Source organism: Eulemur rufifrons, chromosome 6 (genome assembly GCF_041146395.1).
Source record: "Eulemur rufifrons isolate Redbay chromosome 6, OSU_ERuf_1, whole genome shotgun sequence".
NCBI lineage: Eukaryota > Metazoa > Chordata > Mammalia > Primates > Lemuridae > Eulemur > Eulemur rufifrons.
This window is the reverse complement of record NC_090988.1, coordinates 10,356,012-10,379,708: the sequence shown is the minus strand read 5'-3', so window position 1 is coordinate 10,379,708 and position 23,697 is coordinate 10,356,012. Positions and strand designations below refer to the sequence as shown.

General features: G+C 39.4%; 2 protein-coding genes across 2 annotated transcripts in view; both read left to right on the top strand.

Moving 5' to 3' along the window:
* The first annotated feature begins 2,058 nt into the window (after positions 1-2,058).
* Positions 2,059-23,697, top strand: part of STT3A (STT3 oligosaccharyltransferase complex catalytic subunit A) — a 29,701-nt gene continuing 8,062 nt past the window's right edge. Inside the window, exons 1-15 of the mRNA XM_069470753.1 lie at positions 2,059-2,126; positions 4,857-4,983; positions 5,711-5,771; positions 9,863-9,984; positions 10,701-10,846; positions 12,097-12,187; positions 13,701-13,807; positions 14,306-14,470; positions 16,459-16,639; positions 17,458-17,613; positions 18,840-18,931; positions 19,894-20,049; positions 20,271-20,459; positions 21,397-21,513; positions 21,632-21,734. Of these exons, the coding sequence (XP_069326854.1) occupies positions 4,896-4,983; positions 5,711-5,771; positions 9,863-9,984; positions 10,701-10,846; positions 12,097-12,187; positions 13,701-13,807; positions 14,306-14,470; positions 16,459-16,639; positions 17,458-17,613; positions 18,840-18,931; positions 19,894-20,049; positions 20,271-20,459; positions 21,397-21,513; positions 21,632-21,734 (1,774 nt within the window). The 5' untranslated portion in view covers positions 2,059-2,126; positions 4,857-4,895. The remainder of the gene's footprint in view (positions 2,127-4,856; positions 4,984-5,710; positions 5,772-9,862; positions 9,985-10,700; positions 10,847-12,096; positions 12,188-13,700; positions 13,808-14,305; positions 14,471-16,458; positions 16,640-17,457; positions 17,614-18,839; positions 18,932-19,893; positions 20,050-20,270; positions 20,460-21,396; positions 21,514-21,631; positions 21,735-23,697) is intronic.
* LOC138385080 (large ribosomal subunit protein eL39-like) lies at positions 12,194-12,443 on the top strand. The gene has a single exon (XM_069470757.1). The coding sequence runs from the start codon at positions 12,272-12,274 to the stop codon at positions 12,425-12,427; it is 156 nt and encodes a 51-aa protein (XP_069326858.1). The 5' UTR covers positions 12,194-12,271; the 3' UTR covers positions 12,428-12,443.

Genomic DNA, 23,697 nt, shown 5'->3' with positions numbered 1-23,697 from the left:
CAAGACAAAATATGGAATTAAAAATTATTGCTGGGAGTTGTAAACCAAGTTTGAAATGCTTATGCAATTGATGGAAGGAGGGTTTTTAAATAGCTTCTTGGAAGTGATCACTGTTTTCTAGCTTGTGCACAAATAATTGTAAGATAGTTTAAGATTTATTTACAGCATTCTCCTATGACGTCTCCGGTCATTTGACAATAATATTGCAGAGAACTACCTCCAGGTTACCATAGGGGTGTTTTAAAGAAGACCTTAGTATTTCATCAGTTTGTAACTGATCAGTGATTTCCTTGTTTAAGCTTAGTTTTTAAAATTAAGTTTTAAAAGTAACCTTAGTTATTTAAGCAGCCACCTCTTTGCTGCCTGAAGTTTGTACCATGTAGAAGCATTTCAGTTTAGAATGGTGAGAGAGGTTGAGTGGATGAAGGTACATGATTTTATACTCAACACTGTGCCTGGCTACAAAAAATGCTTTAACTGACTGGAAGTGAGGAGTCTCCAAAGTTTTATTAGTGTAAGTGAGAGGCCAAGCCTGTATAAAGGCTAGATTAGGTGTATCTGCAATAATAGGAATTTGTAACAACCCTAAATCAGCTATGCACACAAAAGCAGTGTAACTTTTCTTGCTTTTTACTAGGGTATGGACACTGAGAACAGTGATTAGGAAATTGGAATCAAAGATTAGGCTCTGATTTTGCTAAGTTCAGAATGGCAGTTTGAGGCAGACTAACAATTAGTAACCAAAAACAAGGGGGCTCACTCACATCACTAAAAATGAAAATTAGCTTGAGTTTTAATCACAACCAGTAGGATCTGAGGAATTGTTCATACAAGCTTTTTTCAGGGATAGCCACAGCCGGACAGGTATATATAATTCAGAATACTACCCTTTTTATTCTATCTTTATAGCTGAATTGTCTGTTGCAGCAGCTCTTTTTTTTTGTTGTTGTTGTTGAGACAGAGTCTCACTTTGTTGCCCAGGCTAGAGTGAGTGCCGTGGCGTCAGCTTAGCTCACAGCAACCTCAGACTCCTCGGCTTAAGCGATCCTACTGCCTCAGCCTCTTGAGTAGCTGGGACTACAGGCATGCGCCACTATGCCCCGCTAATTTTTTCTATATAGATTTTTAGTTGTCCATATAATGTCTTTCTATTTTTAGTAGAGACGGGGTCTCGCTCTTGCTCAGGCTGGTCTCGAACTCCTGACCTCGAGCGATCCACCCGCCTCGGCCTCCCAGAGTGCTAGGATTACAGGCGTGAGTCACCGCGCCCGGCCTGCAGCAGCTCTTGAATTAGAAAGTGGATGCTTTAGATCTGAGTACATGCAGTTTGCTAGAAACTTCTAAATGGACAGATTCATGCACTGGTGTTAATTGCTCTGCATTTAATAAGGGTTAAGATAAAGTTTAAGAATTGTGACAGGCTGAGCGCGGTGGCTGACGCCTGTAATCCTAGCACTCTGGGAGGCCGAGGTGGGAGGATCCTTTGAGCTCAGGAGTTCGAGACCAGCCTGAGCACGAGCGAGACTGGAAGCGTTTGGGTTTTCATTGAGAATAGGCAGAAAATTCTTCCTTACCCTCCTTTAACCTTATATTAGGTAATGGCCAATTTCTACCTTAAAAAAAAAATTCCTCAATAACGAAGACGAGCGGCTTCACAGACCTGCTTTTTGACATTTGGAGTCTCAGCTTATTCCTCGGCGGCTTACGTTCCGCTTCCGGTCACGTGACCGGGCAACACCACACATTCCCACCGCGACTCTTGCTCGGTCCGCAGACCGACACGTAACTCCTCGGCCCTCAACCAAACTGCTCGGGGCACGTTCTTTCCGCGCTCTTGGCTCTCACGCGCAGGCCTATGACAGCTCGACTGGGGTACACAGTCCCGCCTCCAGCCTGCTAAGTGATGGCTACATTGGCCAGTTAACATGCGGGAGCGTGGTCTGATCCCCGCCTCCGAGCCTGACGGACAGTGACTTAATCCTATCGCTCTTCCGAAGTGTCGTATTGGTCTGGAGCCAGCCAATGGGAAACGGTCCGGGAGGCCAACCCGGCCACTGCCAGGGTTGGGTGCGCTACTGAACGGATGGCTGAGAGAGCCGAGCGGATTGCTTAGGAACGCCGGCTAGGTGAGGAGGCCGTAGGATGAGTCTTGAGAATTAGCGGCAGGTGCAGTCCAGGGCGTTGGTGGGGCTGAGCTAAGTGCGAGAGGCAGGGCTCTAAGAGGAGGGGTGGAGAATAGAGTTTAGGGCCTTGCAGAGGAGGGGGCGTGGGGTGTGGTGTGGGGACATCCTGGATGGAAGAATGTCAAGGTGTGGGGAGGGAACATAGGGTCGGTGGTCAGGGTGGGGCATGTGCTTAGGCCAGGAGGACGGGAGAAAGACTGGGTCCTGGGACTAGCTCTGGAGGGGAAGGCGCGTACGTTGGAAGGTGTTGGGAAGTCCCGCGGTGGGTGGTATCAGAGGTGGGCAGTTCTGTGAGGGTGGGAAAGGGACGGAGGTGGAAACTGCAGGAGAGAGCAGAAGGAGGGAGGGTAGGGGAGTAAAGGAGTGTGAGAGGGTGTCGAAACGTGTGTATGAAAATTGGGCTGGGGAAGTTGCAGTCTTGGAAACTGGAGCTAGAGTGGGACTTGGGGGGCACAGTTGGAGGAGAACAGATGCTAAGTGTTTTAAGTGTCTCTACTCTTATTTACTTTGGTGATGTGCGGTGTGATCAAAGCGCACAGTCCTGCCTTAAATTACCAGCTCCTTTACTCAGTTTTCAGGCAGAGGGCCTAGCATTTTCGCTTCCTCTGCTTACTCTTCTGGGTGTGTGGCTCATATCAACTTAGTGGTGTTAAGTTTGTTTCCATTTCAGACATTCCAGAAAACAGCTACAAACCTGAGAGAGATGGCTGGATTGTTGGCTTCCTAGAGTTAGGTCTTTATTTTTGATTGCGTGATAAGGTTTTCCTTTGGGATTATACTTAAACACACATCTAAAACTGCTCTTCTGGGACAGTTAATTATGGAAAAGATGTTGACTTCTCAGTGTTAGGGCTAGGAATGTATGATTCTTCATGCCTTCCACCTAGTCCAGTGTTACTTTTTCCTCCAGGAATAGTGGGGAAAAGATTAGGGTAGAGGGTAGCCAAAGGTTGGTTAGGAGATACACAAGTACAGCTTGATAGGAGGAATAAGTTCTACTGTTCTGTAGCACTATAGGGTGACTATAATTAACAAGAATTTATTGTGTGTAGCCAGAAGAGTAGATTTTGAATGTTCCCAACATAAAAAAATGATAAATATTTGAGGTGATAGATGTGCTAATTACCCTGATTTGATCATTATACATTGTATATGTGTGTTGAAATGTTACACGGTACCCCATAAATATGTGCAATTATTATGTGTCAATTAAAAATAATAATAAAAGCAAAAAAAAAAAGATCAGGAGGGATGCAAGTTCTTTTTTTTCCCTGCATAGCCTTGTACAATGTTACCTATCCTTTGTTACTATATTTTTTTATCACGTAGCCCTTGATAAGCTTATCGTTTAAGAGGGTAGTAGCTATTTTATACAGACATAGCTAATCTCCTGTGGTTAATGCTATATAAATAATTCTTGTCCATCAAGTGATTACCATTCTGAACTATCTGTGGACTGCTTCCCTCAACATTTTATTTTGTTTTATTATTTATTTACTTACTTATTTTTTAGAGACAGAATCTTGCTCCATCACCCAGGCTGGAGTGCAGTGTTGCACCTGTAGCTCCCTGCAGGCTCGAACCCCTGGGCTTAAGCGATCCTCCTGCCTCAGCTTCCTGAGTAGCTGGGACTACAGGCATGCACCACCATGCCTGGCTAATTTTTGTTTGTTTGTTTGATTGTTTTTTGTGGAGATAGGGTCTCCCTATGTTGCTCAGGCTGGTCTTGAACTCTTGGGTTCAAGCATTCCCTCCTATGTTGGCCTCCCAAAGTGCTGGGATTACAGGCATGAGCTGCTGCATCCAGCCAACATTTTATTTTAATCTAGTTTTTTTTTTCCCTGACCTTTTTCTGCTTCAGTAGGAAAAATTTATTTTCTTTTCCCTCCAGATTATCATCTGCTGCCATGAACTAAATCTCTGTGTTTCATGAAATCAGTTGCTTAAATCAGCAGTGTCAGTTACAGAGATGCCTTGAGACAGATAATTGGAAGCGGGTATAGATCTGAGCAGCAGCTACTGTGTGATATATGGGATTGAAAGTACAGTGATTTGTGTGTCTCCTCCTCTTCTGCATGATCATATCTGTATTAGTGATCAGTCCTGCTCTTTAGTTGACCCTGTAGCCCCATTGGGATTTGAAACAGGAAGAAGCTTATAGCCAGTCAGTTGAAGCTTAAATTTAGGGCTGGAAATTGTGCTGATTCAGTTGCGACTTCTATTTTTCCTCTTTATGTGTTCACTTTTGTACTCAATATTCATTCCCTGCTTTTTCCCCATACATTCCTGCTTTTTCCTGAATGCTCTCTTTCATTTTATTATTTTTTTCTCTTTCTAATCTTTCCTGTTTATGTTTGCATCTTTTCCCTTTTGTAGCATACTATTGCCAATCATGCTTATGTACTTGTTAGGTCTGAGGAAGTGGGAAACAGATTTATGGGTGGTATGTTCTGATCTTTCTATTTTAGTTTTGACACATAGACCTGACTTGTGCCTACTTCCTTGCCAGTAGATCGTACTTTAGGCAAGGCTAGGGTATTGGTATTAGCCTTGATCCTCTCTGGTGTTTTCACTAGCTCTTATGTTCTTTATGGTTCTCTCCCACCGTAAAATATGAAAGTTAGGTAAATTGAAGGTGTTCAATATCCTATGGTCTTGACTTTTCCATTTCAGCTAGTTGAGTGTCGTCTGTTGCCACCCATTGATGTCAAGATGACTAAGCTTGGATTTTTGCGGTTGTCCTATGAGAAGCAGGACACACTTTTGAAGCTTCTCATTCTGTCAATGGCTGCCGTGTTATGTGAGTGTGTACATGGACCTTTCTTTGGGAAAGGAGAAAATCTTGAAAAAAATTGAAAGTGACTTTCTTAAAACGCCATGCTCTTTTTAGAAGATTGTTAGGTTTTTCCTTCTTCTCAGTATAATTTTATGAAGGCAAGATAAAAGAAATATAGGGAATATAAAAATCAGGGCTACAATCATCTGGGAAAGAATGGGAAGCATGCTGTGCTAATTGTGTTTTTTCAAAGGGCTGAAAGATATATTGGGGAACCTTGGACACTGAGTTTTGTAAACGATAATTACCTTCAATTTAGATGCCTTAGTATTTTTGAAAGTTTCTTGAGAACTTACTCTGTTTTTTAGATTTTCTGGCTTTTCATGAATGATAAGTGTAGTCTTGTTTTGCTTGCCATACCTCTTAGTTTGCTCCAAGGTCAAGGTTAGTTCTGTGTGGGTGGGAAGAGTCAACATATATAAAAGATGACCATGTAAGTTGAGTTCAATATTAATAGGTAAATGTAATGTTACAGGATTTATAGTAGTTAACTGTGTCCTACCAAAGTGGAAAATGTAGAAATGTTTCACTTATGTGGGAAGAGATGGATAAAGATTTTATTCAGGGATTATTTTATATTTTTTGTGACCTCTGTGCTAGATAATACTATTTTCTCTATAATACTGCTATATCTGCTATTGTTCTTTCATGGCACATTACAATTAAAATATTAATTCTCTGGTTTTTGCAGCTTTCTCCACTCGTCTCTTTGCTGTCCTGAGATTTGAAAGTGTTATCCACGAGTTTGATCCGTGAGTACATTTGCTTGATCTGGCATTATTTCCTTTGTGAGGCATCCAGGTTCGTGGGTTTCAGATTCAAATTCCAGGCAGCTCTCAGTGATGGGAATGTGCTTTTAGGACATTTAAGAGAAAAAAAACCCTTAAAGTTTTCCAAAGGAGATAGTTATCTCCCTTTGAATCATTTCTGTTGGAAATGACCAAGTAAGTCTCTCAAACTTAAAAAGTGTGAGAGGCATTGTCTGGGTATGGTGGCTTGTGCCTTTAATCCCAGCTATTAAGGATCCTGAGGTGGGAGGATCTCTTGAGCCTAGGAGTTTGAGATCAGCCTGGGCAACATAGTGAGAACCTCATCTCAAAAAAAAAAAAAAAAACCCAAGGAAAAGAAAGAAAGAAAGAAAAAGAAGGGAACCAAGTTGGGTATGATAGCATGTGCCTGTAGTCCCAGCTACTCAGAAGGCTGAGGCAGAAAGATTGCTTGAGCCCAGGAGTTTGCAGCTGTAATGCACCATGATCATGCCTGTGAATAGCCACTGCATTCACAACGTAGCAAGACCCTGTCTCTGAAAAAATAAATAAAATGTGAGAGGCATTGCTAGTATGTCTGCTTATCACTTAAGAGCTGGCTAGACTGACAGAAGTCTGGCTTCTCAGTTTGGTTGTGAGTTAGTGTTGGAGATTGAGGGAGAGGGGTATGTATGTATTCAAGGCTGAAATCATGAACTTGAGATTCATAACTTTTTTTTTCTGTTTAACAATTTATATGATAGGCCAGGCGTGGTGGCTCATGCCTGTAATCCTAGTGCTCTGGGAGGTTGAGGTGGGAGGATCGCTTGAGCTCAGAAGTTCAAGACCAGCCTGAGCAAGAGTGAGACCCCGTCTCTACTAAAAAATAGGAAAAATTAGCCGGGAGTGGTAGCATTTGCTTGTAGTCCCAGCTACTCAGGAGGCTGAGGCAGAGGATCAGTTGAGCCCAGGAGTTTGAGGTTGCTATGAGCTAGGCTGACGCCATGGCACTCTAGCCAGGGTGACAGAGTAAGACTCTGTCTCAAAAAGAAAAAAAAAAAAATTATATGATAGAAATTGAGCTTATTAGTTGAATTCTAAGGCATTGAGGAAAATACAGAACTGTGAGTGTGATTAGGTATTTTGTTCATTATATGAAAAAGATACAGGTGAAAGCTTTCAGTAGTATTACTAACATTTCGTAAGCATTCATTTTGTTCCAAGCATCATTTTACAGATAATCTCTAAATCCTTACCACAACCGTTTGAGATGTAGGTACTATTATCCCTGTTTACACATGAAGAGACTCTGGCTGGGAGAGGCTATCCAAGGTTACACATTTAGTAAATGGAGGAAGATGTAGATTTGCCTGACTCCAGAGGCTAGAGTCACTATGTTATATTGCCCAAAGTTAAGGCTTATAAAAAATTTGGAGAGCCAGAGTCATAGGTTCTTGGTGTATCATTGATATCTTAAAAATAGCATATTCAGGCTTGTGGAGCATTGATTCAAAAGTTTAATGCTTGTAACTGCTTGCAAATTTATCATTTTCTTTTGTGTAGATATTTGAAAGCATTTTGGAGGCATTACAAATATTCTCTTTGGGGCCTCCCAAATCAATTTATATTTTTCTTATGAATGAGGAAACATTTTTCGTTTCTTGATTACAATCTGTTGGGGCTTCTTTCTCAGAGCCTCTAGATGAGCAGATACCAAGGTGAGATGGTTAGGGCTAGCAAGAATATCTGCTCTATAGTCACGAGCTGGAAGGGACCATAAAGATTATATGATTTGGCCCAAGGAGGAAACTGAGGCCCACAGCATGAGCCCAGTCCATACCTATTCCCACTATCTTACACTTTCTCCGTTGCACTCTACCTCTCCTACTGGTAGATAAAGGACACAATTCTGACATGTTGATGCCTGCTATCCTCATCTCTTCTGTCTCTAACAGTTACCAAAATAACATTCATTAGTGACAAACAGAAGGATAGAAATTTCTGCCATCTGCTGCTTCTGCTCACTTCAGCTGTCAGAACTTGACTGACCAAGGAAGAAATAGGGTTAAAGAGGTGGGCAAGGAGGATGGTTAGTAATGATTATCTGTAGCAATTAAACCATCCCTAATTTGAGACCCATTTTATTTATTTATGCCTTTCATTCATACTTTTTTTTTTAAGAGATAGGGTCCCTGTTGCCCAGCCTGGAGTGTGGTAGGACGATCATAGCTCACTATAACCTCAAACTCCTGGGCTTAAGCAATCCTCCTGCCTCAGCCTCCTGAGTAGCTAGGACTACAGGCATGCGCTACCATGCCTGGCTAATTTTTTTTATTTTTAGAGATGGGTCTCTCGCTCTGTTGCCCAGGCTGCTCTTGAACTGTTGGCCTCAAGCAATCTTCTCTCCTGGGCCTCCCAAAGTGTTGGAATTACAGGTGTGAGCCACCACGCCTGGCTTTTTTTTCTTATTTCTTTTTAATGAGAAATTTAAGAGAAGAGTTTACATAGTTTAGACCTAAAGAACTGTCTTTCCATATGTTGGTCCAAGCATTTTATGTAGGGACCGTCCCTGGGCAAAAATTGACTTGAGCCCAGAGTCAGCAAAGCTAGATGTGCTTCTTGGGGCCAAAGGTCAATAGGTCCAAAAAAAAACGCTCCTTGAGGCCAGAAGTCAATAGGTCCGGACATGGCCTATTGACTGCTAAATGCTTCTTGGAGCTAAAGGTCAATGGCCTATTAAACAGACAAACTGTTCCCTATGACAAATAGCCAAGGGCCTTAGGTCTTACACATAAGCCAAGGCGTGTCTCATTGTCCTACACCGGTAATGAGGTCCAAAGGTTAAGATACAAATGTCTGCCTTCCTTGAACAATTTCCATTAGAAATAAAACATGTTGCCTCAGGGCTCTAAAGATAGTCACGTACCAAGAAGTAACTACTGGACAAAAGAAATATAAAAATAAAGCGACTGGTACTTTCGGGACTGCAGTCTTGTGCTGTCTTTGTGTGTCTGTGTGTTTCTTTATGTGTCTATATATTTCTTTCTGTGTTCATCCCCCGTTCTGTAATTGGGCCACAACATTTTATATCAAATATTTTTTATGTAATCTGTATTTTAATGCTACCATATAGGTGACATTAAGAAGTATTTTAAATCACAACATGAGTAGACTCTTTAGAAGTTTAAACACTAAGAAGTTTATGTTCTGGAGTGGGTTAAAATTTTTTTATCCTGTGTATGGTGTTACAACAGCATCTTTATTTTATTTTATTCTATTTTTGAGACAGAGTCTCACTCTGTTGCCCGAGCTAGAGTGCTGTGGCATCAGCCTAGCTCACAGCGACCTCAAACTCCTGGGCTCAAACAATCCTCTTGCCTCAGCCTCCCAAGTAGCTGGGGCTACAGGCATGCGGCACCATGCCCGGCTAATTTTATATATATATTTTTTTTAGTTGTCCATATAATTTCTTTCTATTTTTCCTAGAGATGGGGTCTTGCTCTTGCTCAGGCTAGTCTCAAACTCCTAAGCTCAAATGTTCCGCCCACCTCGGCCTCCCAGAGTGTTAGGATTACAGGCGTGAGCCACTGCGCTCGGCCACACCAGCATCTTTAAAGATGTTCATTACTTGAAGTTATCCATGTGTTCTTGTGTGTGGTATAGAAATAGATTTTTTTTTTTTTTTTTTTTTTTTTTTGGTATTTTCCTGTCACTTGAAAAGGTCTAAAATCTGTTGGTGCCCACATTTAAGTGGCCTTGTCTCCTGGGTGCTTGAATTCTCTGACTGGTCCTAATGCCTCCCAGCTGTCAGCCTGATGCAGTATGCTGCTTGATTGCTCTGTTGCAGTGTTAGGCTCCAGTTTCATTGCCTTATGAGAGAAGTGGTGCTTTAGTTGAGACAAACATGGAGCTAGAAATGAGGAGACTTTCTAGTGTAAAATCATATTCATGGCATAAGTTTTGGTACTAAACTGAGTTTTCTTCAAGTAATGATAAGTTCCTCAATGATGTACCCTGGAGAGCAAAATTCACCACAAATTAGTCCAAGTATTTGAATGTGAAGAGGAGGAGACATAGATCTTTCTTTCTTGCTATAGGTACTTTAATTATCGGACTACACGGTTCCTAGCTGAGGAGGGGTTTTATAAATTCCATAACTGGTTTGATGACCGGGCCTGGTATCCTTTGGGACGAATCATTGGAGGAACAATTTACCCAGGTGAGGAGAATAGGTTTTTTTTTTTCTTTTTTATTTCAGCATATTATGGGGGTACAAATGTTTAGGATATGTATATTGTCCTTGTTGCCCCACCTGAGTCAGAGTTTCAAGCGTGTCTGTCCCCCAGACGGTGTGCACCACACCCATTAGCTGTGTATATTCCCATCCTCTCCTTCCCCTTCCCATCTGCCGACACCCAATGAATGTTATTACTATATGTGCACTTAAGTGTTGATCAGTTAAAACCAATTTCATGGTGAGTACACGTGGTGCTTGTTTTTTCATTCTTGGGATGTTTCACTTAGTAGAATGGGTTCCAGCTCTATCCAGGATGAGAATAGTTTTTTTTTTTTTTTTTAAAAAAGATAGAAATAAGATACTTGTGTGTTATAGGACAGTTTTATTACTAATGGCTTCATTTTGTGCTACTTATAATTTCATCCTGATTACAGATTCCTAACAGTGGATCTTATCTAGATAGGAGAATATGCATGGGGAGAATGTAGATGGGTAGTTTCTTATACTATATTCTGGACTTCTGATTGAATCCTAGGAGAAAAATTTATAGGCTTACTGCAGTTGCTGTCTTACTATTTCTGGTACTTTATCAAGATCTATGTAGTTACTTTACTGATACTTGAATTTGTCCTTTTTCTTTTCCTTAAGTTCTTTGTCTTAGCAGGACAGCCTAATGGAGTTTCTTCTTCCTGTTACAGGCTTAATGATCACCTCTGCTGCAATCTACCATGTACTCCATTTTTTCCACATCACCATCGACATTCGGAATGTCTGTGTGTTCCTGGCCCCTCTCTTCTCCTCCTTCACCACCATCGTCACGTACCACCTTACCAAAGAGCTCAAGGTGAAGGATTTGGGGTGCCAGGAGGCTTGGGAATGAATGTTATTGAACCTCTCTAGTAGATGCTGGAGGGTGGGAGACCAAGAGCCTTAGATGGGCAGGGAGCCAGAGGGTAAAGGGTAAAGATAGCTTTTGCTGGGGGGAATTAATTGGGTTCACTCCAGTGCCTTCCTAGAATATGTGGTTTCTTATCATTAGCAACTGTTTGTCCTTATGAGTGAACATTTGATTAAGAAATAAGAAGAAACTGAAAAAAAAGAATGCGTGAACATTTGAAAGAAATATATCAATAAATTGCTATATAAAGGGAGAAACCATTTAAAATGCAAAACGTCAAGTTTAGATTTTGAAGTCCTTGTAATGTAAGGGAGAGGGAAAAAAAGCTACAGGAAGTTTTCCAAAGTGGTTAGTTCTTCCTACCGGAAATGCATTTAGCAATTATTGTTGATTTTTTAAAAAGCATTTATTTTAAAATTGTTAAGCCATTTGGCTTCTGTAGTTGGCTCCATAATGCTGACTCTGTTTTTCCATAATTGCTGACCGTGGCACCCTGGGTGCTATTCTTAGTTTGTGGTATGGTGTCAGGGAGATACCTGAGAGGTGATACACTACTAGGAGTGCTTGAGAAGTCTGAGTTAAGTTTGGAACACTTTTCATCTTTCTCCTTGCTGCCCTTGTCCCAAATTTGACTTTTATCAACTCTTTACGTTTTTGGAGTATGGGTTATATTTTGTTGTTCCTTTCCCCTGAGCTCAAAGGTTGTCTGATGATGTTCCAACTTTATTACCTAAGCTCCTGGTATCTTCAGTCCAGGTAGATTATCACCTACCTTTGTTGGCTTTTTAACTCAAATAATAATAATTTTCTTCCTTTGTCCTTGCATGGCTTTTAGAGGTGTGACTGGTGTTCCTGTGATGTGGAGGTATTGTTAGGGGTAGGGACTGATAAGCCTGTGGGGACTGGTAGCCAAACAGCCCATTCTGGGGCAGGGTTTGATGTTTGACATCTCACTTGATTTTTATCTGTCCTCAGCATATGTGTTCTCCGTTTCAGACTTGGTGTCATGGGCAATTGGTCATGAAGTTTTTAGCTTTTTTGTAGTATGAGCATTTGTAGCATTTCTAGCATCTCATATTTACCTTGGAAATTGTTGGATGTTTTCTGGGCCCATTATAAACAGAATGGACTAGTGGATCCTCTATTCTGTCTTGTAGGTGTATTAGTATTAACTTATTACCCTCCTTTTCTTACAGGATGCGGGGGCTGGGCTTCTTGCTGCTGCCATGATTGCTGTAGTTCCTGGATATATCTCTCGATCTGTGGCTGGCTCCTATGATAATGAAGGTAAGATTTTTAAACTGCTGAAAGGGCCCCCCTTTCTCCCTTCCTCTGCCATCGTAGTGTGTGCAGTTGACTCTGTCTCTCGCCATGTTTTCTCACAAGACTTTCAGAATCAAGCGATTTCTGACCAAGAAACAGAAGCAAAATCATCCCATTCCCCAATGGATTCGAATGAGAACTGATAATAAAATCAGGTACAACTCCAAGAGGAGACATTGGAGAAGAACCAAGCTGGGTCTATAAGGAATTGCACATGAGATGATGGCACACATATTTATGCTGTATCATCTTACCGTATCAAGCTGAAATTGTTGCTATTATCCAGACAGTCAGGCATATTTCATTGGGAAAATGATTTTTCTCTTTGTTTATATGCTCTGCACTAATAAGCTGGTTCAGCAATAAATATGTGAGACCTTTTGTTTAAAAAATAAAAAGTAAAATACTGAAGGGGATCTGTTCACCTCATCCAAGAGAGCTTTACAAAATGCAGGGGAATCTGGGTTCAGATTTGTTGTTTAGCAATAACAAAAATGGTATCTGAATAAGAAGGACAAGATGGGATGTCGGACAAGTTCATATTCTCTCCCCATCATCCCCTCCGGAAAGGTAGCTTGCAACTTTTCTTACAAGTCTTTGGTTCATCTGTGGACTCACAGCGTGAACTATTGCTTTAACATTATGATCATTTGCGTTATTTTCCTAGATAAGGGGAATAGATGTCCTTAAAATTATAATGACTTTTATTGACTTATTTTCAAGTCAACATATATTTATTGAATGTTATTGGGAAAACATAGTGTTAAATAATATAAAGGTAGATAATGAGTAAAATTATTTTGGTGCATAATTAAGAAATTAAAGAGATAGGTAATGAATAAGATTATATTTGCCCATAATCTATTAAGGAAGATTAAAATGGACCTATAAAAATAATTCCAATGACAGGCAGATAGTACAATGTTCCATGATAGAAATAAGAACAGAATACTTGGAAAATGTAGTGTAAAAAGAGATTAATTGAGATTTGGAATCAAGGAAAGTTTTGGGGAAGTGGTTGAGGTTAAACTGGGTCTTTTGTTAGGCAGATATTAAGGGGAGGGGTAGTTGGAGCATAAAGACCACCTTGGGTTAAGATTTAGAGGCAGGATAATGTGTGATGGTATAGGATGTCTTTAGGACTACACTAGCAGGAATTAATTTAGTGTCTGAGAAGAACAATAATAAGAGTGGCCAACATTTACTGAATGTTTTACTATATGCTAGGTACTGTTCTAAGTGCTTTCTGTGCATTAATTATATTTGTCTTCACAATAGTTTTATAATGTAGATACTATTTACAGACTCCTTTTCACAGGAAACTGAGACAAAGGGAGGTAAGTAATTTGCCTAAAATTACACTATTACTAGGTAGTGGATCTGAGTTATGAATCCAGTTGATCTGTTCCAGAACAATTTTCTTAACCACTATGCTAGCATGGCCTCTTGTTGAAGTTTTGATGTGTCCTTTCTGCAGGGATTGCCATCTTTTGTATGTTACTCACCTACTACATGTGGATCAAGGCAGTAAAGACTGGTTCCATCTATTGGGCGGCCAAGTGTGCCCTTGCATATTTTTACATGGTAACTTTTTCTACATGTTTTTAATTTTTAAAGTTCTCCAAATACTGTATTTCCTATGGGTACATATTGGTTAACCAACTTTCTTTTCTGGTATATTTTCCTTAAATTTTTTTTCCAATATATTTTTTCTGTTCAATCTTGTGTATATACTTAGACTTCCTCCCTTAATTGCTTCTATTTATTCACATATCCCTAAATCCTCTGTATGACCTTACAGTACATTACATGTAGATTAACCCTGAGGCTTGGGTACCTCCTGTTATATGATCATGATGTCAGCAGCCACAAGGGAGCTGGGAATTGAATTACAGTAATGGGTTTGAATTTGATTTTCCTGTTTAAAAAAATTATTTAGGCCCTCTAAGCCTTTTGTCATAAAGTTTATAGTTACTGTAAAGAGATGTTCTTTAAAAAGGCCATAGGTGATATCTTAAGGTATGGTGGTAGTGGTCTGAGGAGGAATGCTCAGAAGAACTGTTCTTTTATATCCTATTACAGGTCTCTTCCTGGGGAGGTTACGTGTTCCTGATCAACTTGATCCCTCTCCATGTCCTGGTGCTGATGCTCACAGGCCGTTTCTCCCACCGGATCTACGTGGCCTATTGTACTGTTTACTGTCTGGGCACCATTCTTTCTATGCAGATCTCCTTCGTGGGTTTTCAGGTCAGCCTTTGACTGAGTGGGTTTTCAGTTTCTTCCATTTTTTCCTAAGCAGCCCCAGCTAGATTGATTTATCTTGGATTCTATTAAGAAGAATAAGACTTATTCACAACTTTGATATTGGACTGCTTGTGTTAACTGAAGCATCAGAATCATTGGTCATTGAAGTTGGCATCCAGGAATATGTTAATATTTGCTCCATGAAGTTTGAATTTAATGGCTGATACTTTGGCTTATGTTTGTGGAAGGGGGAGGGATATTTTGGTTGAGCAGAGTTGATGTGAATTGTCAGAGTTAAAATTTCCAGTCCTTTTTAATGCAAATGACCCCATTTGCAGGGAATCCTTATCTTCTTGATGGTACCTAATTGTAAGTTCTTCAGGAAGTAAAGTAGAAACCTTTAACCACTTTCCTCCATAAGGTTAACAGACAAATGTTAAATCAGTGAATAATGTAGTGTGTTTGATTTCTCCTGTAAAATTCTCATGAAAGTGGAACCCTTATTTAGACTGTCTGCAAATATTTCTTTACTGATCACTTACTACAGATGGTCACTGACTTCCAATGGTGCAACTTATTAATACAGTATTTTGACTTTACAACAGTGTGAAAGTGATATGCATTCAATAGAAACCGTGTACTTCAAGTACCCATATAAGTATTCTGCTTTTCACTTTCAATACAGTAGTCAATAAATTATATGAGATATTCAACACTTTATTAAAATAGGCTTTATGTTAGATGATTTTGCCCAACTGTAGGCTAATATAAGTGTTCTGAGCACATTTAAGGTAGGCTAGGCTAAGCTATGATGTTCAGTAGGCTAGGTGTATTAGATGTATTTTCTACTTATGATATTTATAACTTATAATGGGTTTATTGGGACATAATGCCATCATAAGTCAAGGAGCATTTGTAAATGCAATTGGCTAATCACTGAGAAATATAAAAAGGATAACAATATGGTCCTGGTCCTTAAGGACATTTCAGTCTTGTTGGGGGAAAGAAATACATGTAGCTGTCTATAGCCTATAGTATAGTGGTTCTGCAAGTGTAGTTCGTGGACCAGCAGCATCAGCAGCATCTGGGAACTTGTTAGAAATGCAAATTCTGGAGCCCCATCTCAGACCAGCTGAATCAGAAACTCTGGGGGTGAGGCTCAGCAATCTGTGTTTCCACCCCCACCCTAGAATAAAAACTTCAAAAGCAAAACTTCAAAAGCAAAACTTTGAAAACTTTATTACAAAAATAGAATAAAAACATCGAAAACTTTATTACAAAAATAGAATAAAAACTTCGAAAGCAAAATTATCCTTTCTAATGAACAGTTTGTTATTTTTTATTGCTTTCTGTGTGTGGGTTATATGCAACTTGAAAAATAGTTCACACTGCACCCAAGGTAGAAACATGTGAGTTTCATAGGCTTTTGCCCCAGGGGCAAAACTAGCGTGAGTTAAATACAACTCATATATCAGTTAATGTGCTAGGCAAAGAATGATTAAGTGCTAGAAGAGATCTAAAGTGCTATGGAGGCAGGAGGATCTCTTGAGCCTGGAAGTTCAAATCTTGCCTGGGCAAGATCCTGTCTCTAAAGAAAAAATAAAATAAAGTGCTGTGGAACAAAGAGGGAAGTGATTGGTTTCGGATTGGCAGATTAAGAGGAGATGGTATGTGCGTTGGGCCTTGAATGATGAGAATTTCAGTGAATCGGAATTTGGAGAAAATTGCAGTCCAGGCTAAGGAAGTAGGCTGAGCAAAAGCCAGAGATGTGATGATGATAGTGTATGGTATGCTTTCGGGGACCTCCAGGTGTTCTTTAGAAAATGTGGCAGGTGAATTACACCCTCCCCTAGTTTGGCCCTGATTCCTTTGGGGACCTCAGAACTCGTTTGACCCTTTGGTCTGAACTAGATCAGGACAATACAGGTCTCGGCTGGACTCACTCATTTTTTTCACTAATATTATTACCATACATGTGCTTTTACCTACAGCCGGTCCTTTCATCAGAGCACATGGCAGCCTTTGGGGTCTTTGGTCTCTGCCAGATTCATGCCTTTGTGGATTACCTGCGTAGCAAGTTGAATCCTCAGCAATTTGAAGTTCTTTTCCGGAGTGTCATATCCCTGGTAGGCTTTGTCCTTCTCACCGTGGGAGCTCTCCTCATGCTAACAGGTATGGAAAGCTCAACAGATTTCAGTATTAAATGCAGATGGGTACAGACATAGAATAAACTTCAAAAAGACAGGGTATTTCCTGACCACATAAGATTCTTTTCCTCTTATTTCTCTTTTCCTTTCAAGCATATAAAGTCCAACTTTTTAAATTCAGTCCACCTGTCAGCCCAGTGTTTGGATTCAGCATAGTATGGCATTCCTTATTAGAGCAGCCCTTAATCCCACCTGGTGGAAGGACTGTATCTTACCTTGCAAATCTTTCTCTTTTTTTCCCTTTTCTTTTCTATTGATTAGGTAGGAGAAATTTTTATATTGCTTGCCATACCCTACAACGTGGCACTCGTCTAATCCCATGGGAACTGAAACATGGCTGTGTAGTTTAGTTGGCATGCCACATTTCCTCTTTCTCCATTTCCTCACTTCCTCTTCTCAAAGGCTAATTTGATTTTGCCCAAGTCTCTGGATATTGGCCAATTCAGAGCAGGACTGGAGGATATAGTTGATTTAGACTTGAGAGTTGGCCTTGGTTTGACCAGATTTGGCCTAAAACCCTTCCAGGAAGCATTTCTGCTTCTTTTCTTCTGAGTTTATTATATAAAGCCTAATTTTATTCTCCTGGCTATGCTAAGAAAGGACTCTGAAGTTTGAAAGAAAAGGAGGAGTAAAACTCTCTTAAGTATTAGTAGCATGTAAGGAAAACAATCTAGTCCTTCTATATCTCTGAGAATCTTATTAAAATGGGAAATTATGACTAGTTAGGATCAGATAATTTGTTTCAGGGGTGTTTGTGAAATATTTATTGCCTCTTGTTGCTAGGAAAAATATCTCCCTGGACGGGGCGTTTCTACTCACTGCTGGATCCTTCTTATGCTAAGAACAACATCCCCATCATAGCTTCTGTGTCTGAGCATCAGCCAACGACCTGGTCCTCGTACTATTTTGACCTGCAGCTCCTCGTCTTCATGTTTCCAGGTCTGTCTGCCTTGTGTTCTCAAGTGGCCTTCTTCCTAGGAGTCACCATTTAATTCCAAATATGTAAACTACCCTCATCCATGTTTTTGTTGTTTTTGTTTTCTTGTTTAGCTTGTGTAGTACAGCGTGGCTCAGCACATTTTGCTAATAATGGAAGCTTAGTAGAAGTCAGAAGTTGAATAGTTATAGATATTGGCAAGTTCAGAGCCTCATGGTTTTCTGTTCATTTGTGTTATAAGTTAAAATTCAACTCTAATTTCTATTTAGTGTTTTTTGTTTGTTTGTTTGTTTTGTTTTGTTTTGTTTTGTTTTTGAGTACTTCTAGTGTACTGTTTCCCTTCTATCCACATTTCTCCTTTTGACAGTATTGAAGTTCCATAATGGGCACTGCTGATTATAAAGCCTCTTTAATCTAAGTTATATTTTGGCCATTCCAGATATGTTTTAGAATTTACCAGTGTTAGTGGTCTTTTTCTTTGATAAAATAACCCTTACTTTCTTTTTTCTTATTCTGAAGCTATTTGTGTATTGTAAAAAATAGAGAGAGAGAGAAGTAAAAAAGGAAAAGGTAAAAATTGTAAGAGTTCTCACCACCCATCTCTAGCTATAAAAGAAATTTCCAAATTGAATGGAGGTTGACCTTTAATGCTCATTCAAGTCTAGGGTTCCAAATCTCCAATTTCACCAAGCTTTCTACCTATCTAAAAGCTTATGTTACACTATAACATCAAATGTCAAATGTTAACATTTTGATATACATTCATGTAGTTATTTATTGAATAAGAAGGAGATCATATAGTTTTTTCTGGATCTCTTCATAAAGCATCAATTTCTCTGTTATTTAGTATTATTTTGTAGAAATATTTAAGATAATATTATTTGTTTTTTTAAAGTACAGAGATTTGTCAAGGTGTATAAGAAGGCAAATGGTCCATAATCTCATGCAGCAATGATTTAATTAATATATTCCATTTTATGAGTGTACTATAATTAACTAGATCCTTATTGTAGGACATTTAGGTAGTTTCTGTTTTTTTGCTACTTTAAGGAGTGCTGTAGTAAACATCTTTGAACATTTCTATGATTGTTTTTTCAGGATAAATTCCTGGAAGTGGAATTGCTGGGTTAAATGTGTGGAATCATCCAGTCATATCATGAAGATACTTTCCCTTGTAGGTTTCTACCTACGGCACTCAACTGCTTACTTCTCCTTCCCTCTTTTGTAGTTGGCCTCTATTACTGCTTTAGCAACCTGTCTGATGCCCGGATTTTTATCATCATGTATGGTGTGACCAGCATGTACTTTTCAGCTGTAATGGTGAGGAATGCCCTGAGTCCTAGCAAACTTTTTCACTCCTAACTCAGATGCTTTGTTTTTTATGCCTGGCAGGATTCAGAAAGTACGGATAATTGTGCGGATGCTTCCCTCTGAGCATTTGAGGGGCTGAGTTGTAAAGCTGCTTGTTGTTGATCCTTCCCAGGAATGTATGAGACACTCATACATTCTGCTTGTAGGGTCCAACTTTCTTGGATTTGTAATCTTAGTTCTAAGAGACACTTTTGCACTTTGTTGAAGAATGTGACCCTGGGTGTCTTAAAAATGGAGATAATGGGCTGGATGTGGTGGCTTATGCTGTAGTCCCAGTACTTGGGGAGGCCCAGCTGGGAGGATTGCTAGAACCCAGGAGTTTGAGACCAGCCTGGGCAATGTGAGACCCTGTCTCTACAAAAAAGTAAAAAAATTAGCCAGGTGTGGTGGTGTGTGCCTGTAGTCCTGGCTACTTGGGAGGCTGAGGTAGGAGGATTGCTTGAGCCCAGGATTTTGAGGTTACAGTGAGCTATGATCACACCACCGCACTACAAGCTAGGCGACAGAGTATGGTTTTATCTCTTAAAAAAATAAAATAGGAGATTTTTTTTGTTGTTTTCTTCTTGAAGGCATGGGAGGATTACCCAGTGCTAGATTGTTAAAAGAGAGGAGGGACTTTTGTATATTGTAGTAAACCAGTATTTCTTACATTGTTTTGATCCCAAACCACAGTTAAGAAATATATTTTATATCATATCATTACTTAATGTACACATACATATGTACATATATATAGCTGAAACAAAGTTTAAGAAATATACACTTCTATCAAGTATTAAGTATTTTCTCTTCTACTTTCATGGAAAAATCATCTTTGATGAAAACCTTTAAACTGATGTTTTACCTAATAGGTTGAAATCTGTAATTTATAAAATACCGATTAGACTGATCACGCTTCCTATCTCTGTTAGGTGCGTCTAATGCTAGTGTTGGCGCCTGTTATGTGCATTCTTTCCGGCATTGGAGTCTCCCAGGTGCTGTCCACATACATGAAGAATCTGGACATAAGTCGTCCTGACAAGAAGAGCAAGAAGCAACAGGATTCTACCTACCCTATTAAGAATGAAGTGAGAATTAAGCAACACTACGAAAAGGCTTGGGAAACTGTGTGCATGTGTGTGCGTTTGAGTGGGAGAGTAGAACACTGTCGTAGGTAGTCACAATTAACTCATATAGCCCCTGACTTATTTTGATTCATATCATCTACATTATTGACTGTGTATAAGAAACTGTCCTGTGTTGTGTAAATTTAGTTTGGCTTACTACAAAATTCTTCTTCGTTATTTAGGTGGCAAGTGGAATGATACTGGTCATGGCTTTCTTTCTCATCACCTATACCTTTCATTCAACCTGGGTGACCAGTGAGGCTTACTCTTCTCCCTCCATCGTGCTGTCTGCCCGAGGTGGGGATGGCAGTAGGATCATTTTTGATGACTTCCGAGAAGCATATTATTGGCTTCGTCACAATACACCCGAGGTGAAGATTTAAGCGGAGTGGTATTGTGGGCTAGGGGTGAAGGGGGAGACATTTGATCTTATAGTGAATCATACAGCTTTTGGATGTATGGAAAGCTTGATGAAATTGGAACTTTGGAACCCTACTCTTGAATGAGCCTTAAAGGTCAACCTCCATTCAATTTGGGGATTTGTTTTACAGTGACACTTACTGATAATTATCTAGACTTTGCTTGGATACTTTTATTGACATGGTGATTTTAACATGAGGTAGACCATCCCAATTATAAAAGAAGAAAAACATTATACACTTTTCACTATAGAAAAATCAGAAGATAAAAGCAAGAAAAAAGATATAAATCTTATATAAAGTGATCACCTAATGATAACTACTTTTAACATTTTAGTTTGTACCTTTTGAGGATCTGAAGTGATTTCCTTTGTAGTAATACCCATAGGGAATAGCATTTCTGAATCAAATTCATTAGGAGTGAAAACTTTAAGAATCTCTTAATACTTGTCCATTATATCCCTTGATTTGTGTTTCTACCTCATCTTTATGATAACTAATTTTTTATCATAGCTAATTTTTGTGATATTGTTAAAAGGTTTATTTAATAAAGTCATCTAATGATGATAGGCTATTTATTTGGTTATGTTGTACAGTCTTCCACACCTCCCACCCCATTATGCTTGTTTGTATAAAGTGATCTGGGATTCAAGTGTTGGGAATGTTAGATTGTATGTAGTTTGTGCTGAGATTTCATGATTGCATATGAATGGAGGACTAGGTGCCAAGATTTATATTCTGGTTAGGCATTTGAGAAATTGCATGGAGAAAGTGATTAATTAGCCAGGCTTCACTTCTGTCAGACCAAAGATGCCCTTCTACTCCTTCTCTTGCATTTGATTTTTAGAGACAGTGAGAAACCTGTTATTTCAATTTCCCATTCTTTCAGGATGCAAAGGTCATGTCATGGTGGGATTATGGCTACCAGATTACCGCTATGGCAAATCGGACAATTTTAGTGGACAATAACACATGGAATAATACCCATATTTCTCGAGTAGGGCAGGTAAGGTGAAGGGATCATTTCAGTGTTTGGTGTGCAGAGTATAGTGGGAAATATGTCTCCATGAGGTGATCATATGACTTGGGATTTTGCTCTGAGAATTGTACATTTATTTTTCTAGGCAATGGCATCCACAGAGGAAAAAGCGTATGAGATCATGAGAGAGCTCGATGTCAGCTATGTGCTGGTCATTTTTGGAGGCCTCACTGGGTATTCCTCTGATGGTAATGTACTTAATTCTATTTCTAGCTGCAGGGCATAGATTCTAAGAAAACTAGATGAATCTCCAATTTTTCTGTTCTTTTATGAATATCTTACTAAGAGACTTTTCTTACATGGGAAGTTCCTAAGTTTTTGCAACTTGGGGTTTGGGTATTTTGATTTTTAAATTTTTTTTTTTTTTTGCAACAAGTAGGAAGTAAATGTAAATAATTCTCATATAGGTACAGCATGCTATGATTGTCTAAAGACACAGGAATTGTTTCACAACCATTAAAACAACATGAGGCTTGTGAAAATGAACTCAAGAATTAGCATTTTTGGCTGGGCATGGTGGCTTATGCCTATAATCCTAGCACTCTGGGAGGCTGAGGCAGGTGGATTGTTTGAGCTCAGGAGTTCGAAACCAGCCTGGGCAAGAGCGAGACCCTGTCTCTACTAAAAATAGAAAGAAATTATATGGACAACTAAAAACATATACAGAAAAAATTATCCGGGCATGGTGATGTATGCCTGTAGTCCCAGCTACTCGGGAGGCTGAGGCAGGAGGATCGCTTGAGCCCAGGAGTTTGAGGTTGCTGTGAGGTAGGCTGATGCCACGGCACTCTAGCCCGGGCAACAGAGTGAGACTCTGTCTCAAAAAAAAAAAAAAAAAAAGACATTTTTTTTTTAGTGAGTTTAAGCTATATAATCATTGGCCAGCTTAAAAAGTTTTTTAAAATATATGTATAAAATGCGTATCTATGTCTAAAATGTGTATATATGTCTAAAATGGTACATATTACCATGTTCTGGGCAAACTACAATTCTAAGAAGAAATATCCAAATAAAAATTTGTACCTTAAAAATTAAAGTAATACCTATTTATACTTTAAAAAGTTAAACAGTTCTGAAGGTTTTGTTTTTTTTTTTTTTTTTTTTTTTGAGACGGACTCTTGCTCTGTCACCTGGGCTAGAGTGCCGTGGCATCAGCCCAGCTCACAGCAACCTCAAACTCTTGGGCTTAAGCGATTCTCCTGCCTCAGCCTCTTGAGTTGCTGGGACTACAGGCGCTTGCCACCACGCCCGGCTAATTTTTCTGTTTTTAGCGGAGATGAGGTCTCACTCTTGCTCAGGCTGGTCTCAAACTCCAGAGCTCAAGTGATCCTGCCACCTCGGCCTCCCAGATTGCTAGTATTACAGGCATGAACCACTGCATCAGGCCCAGTTCTGAAGGTTTTTAATAAAAAATGGTAGTCCCTTGTCCCTAAACCTAAGCCCCCTTAACATTAGTTCCCAGAGGCAATTATTCCTTCAGCTGTTTTTTCTATTACTTATGTTCATGTTGCTAAATAACGTGTATACAGTTAGCCCTTTGTATCCATGGGTTTTGTACCCATGGGTTTTGCATCCATGGATTCAACCAACTATGGATCAAAAGTACTTGAATTAAAAAAAATACAACAATAAAAATAATACAAATTAAAAAAAATACAGCCTAACAAGTGTTTACATTGCATTTATACGGTATTAGTTATTATAAGTAATCTGGAGATGATTTAAAGTATATGGGAGAATATTTGTAGGTTATATGTAAATGCTATACCATTTTATATTAAGGACTTGAGCATCCATGAAATTGTTATCCTGGGGGGAAAGGGTCCTAGAACCAATCACACATGGATACTGAGGAACAATTATATTGTGCTATCCAGTGATGGATAAGTTTTAGTTACACTTAACATTCTCTCTCATCTTCTCAGTGTAGTTAATTTATAATTTTTGGTTAAATCCAGATAGAGTATTTACAAAAGCATGCCTATGTAAATATTATTCACTGTTGAGTCAACCAGTACACTATGGTTACAGTTTTAACCTGGAATAACTTTTGTTTTCCTGGAGTTAATAATTACCTCATATTTTCATCTTTGTTTTCTTTGAATATGTGGCTGCTTCTTAAAGATGTTCATATTTTAGATTATCTCTGGC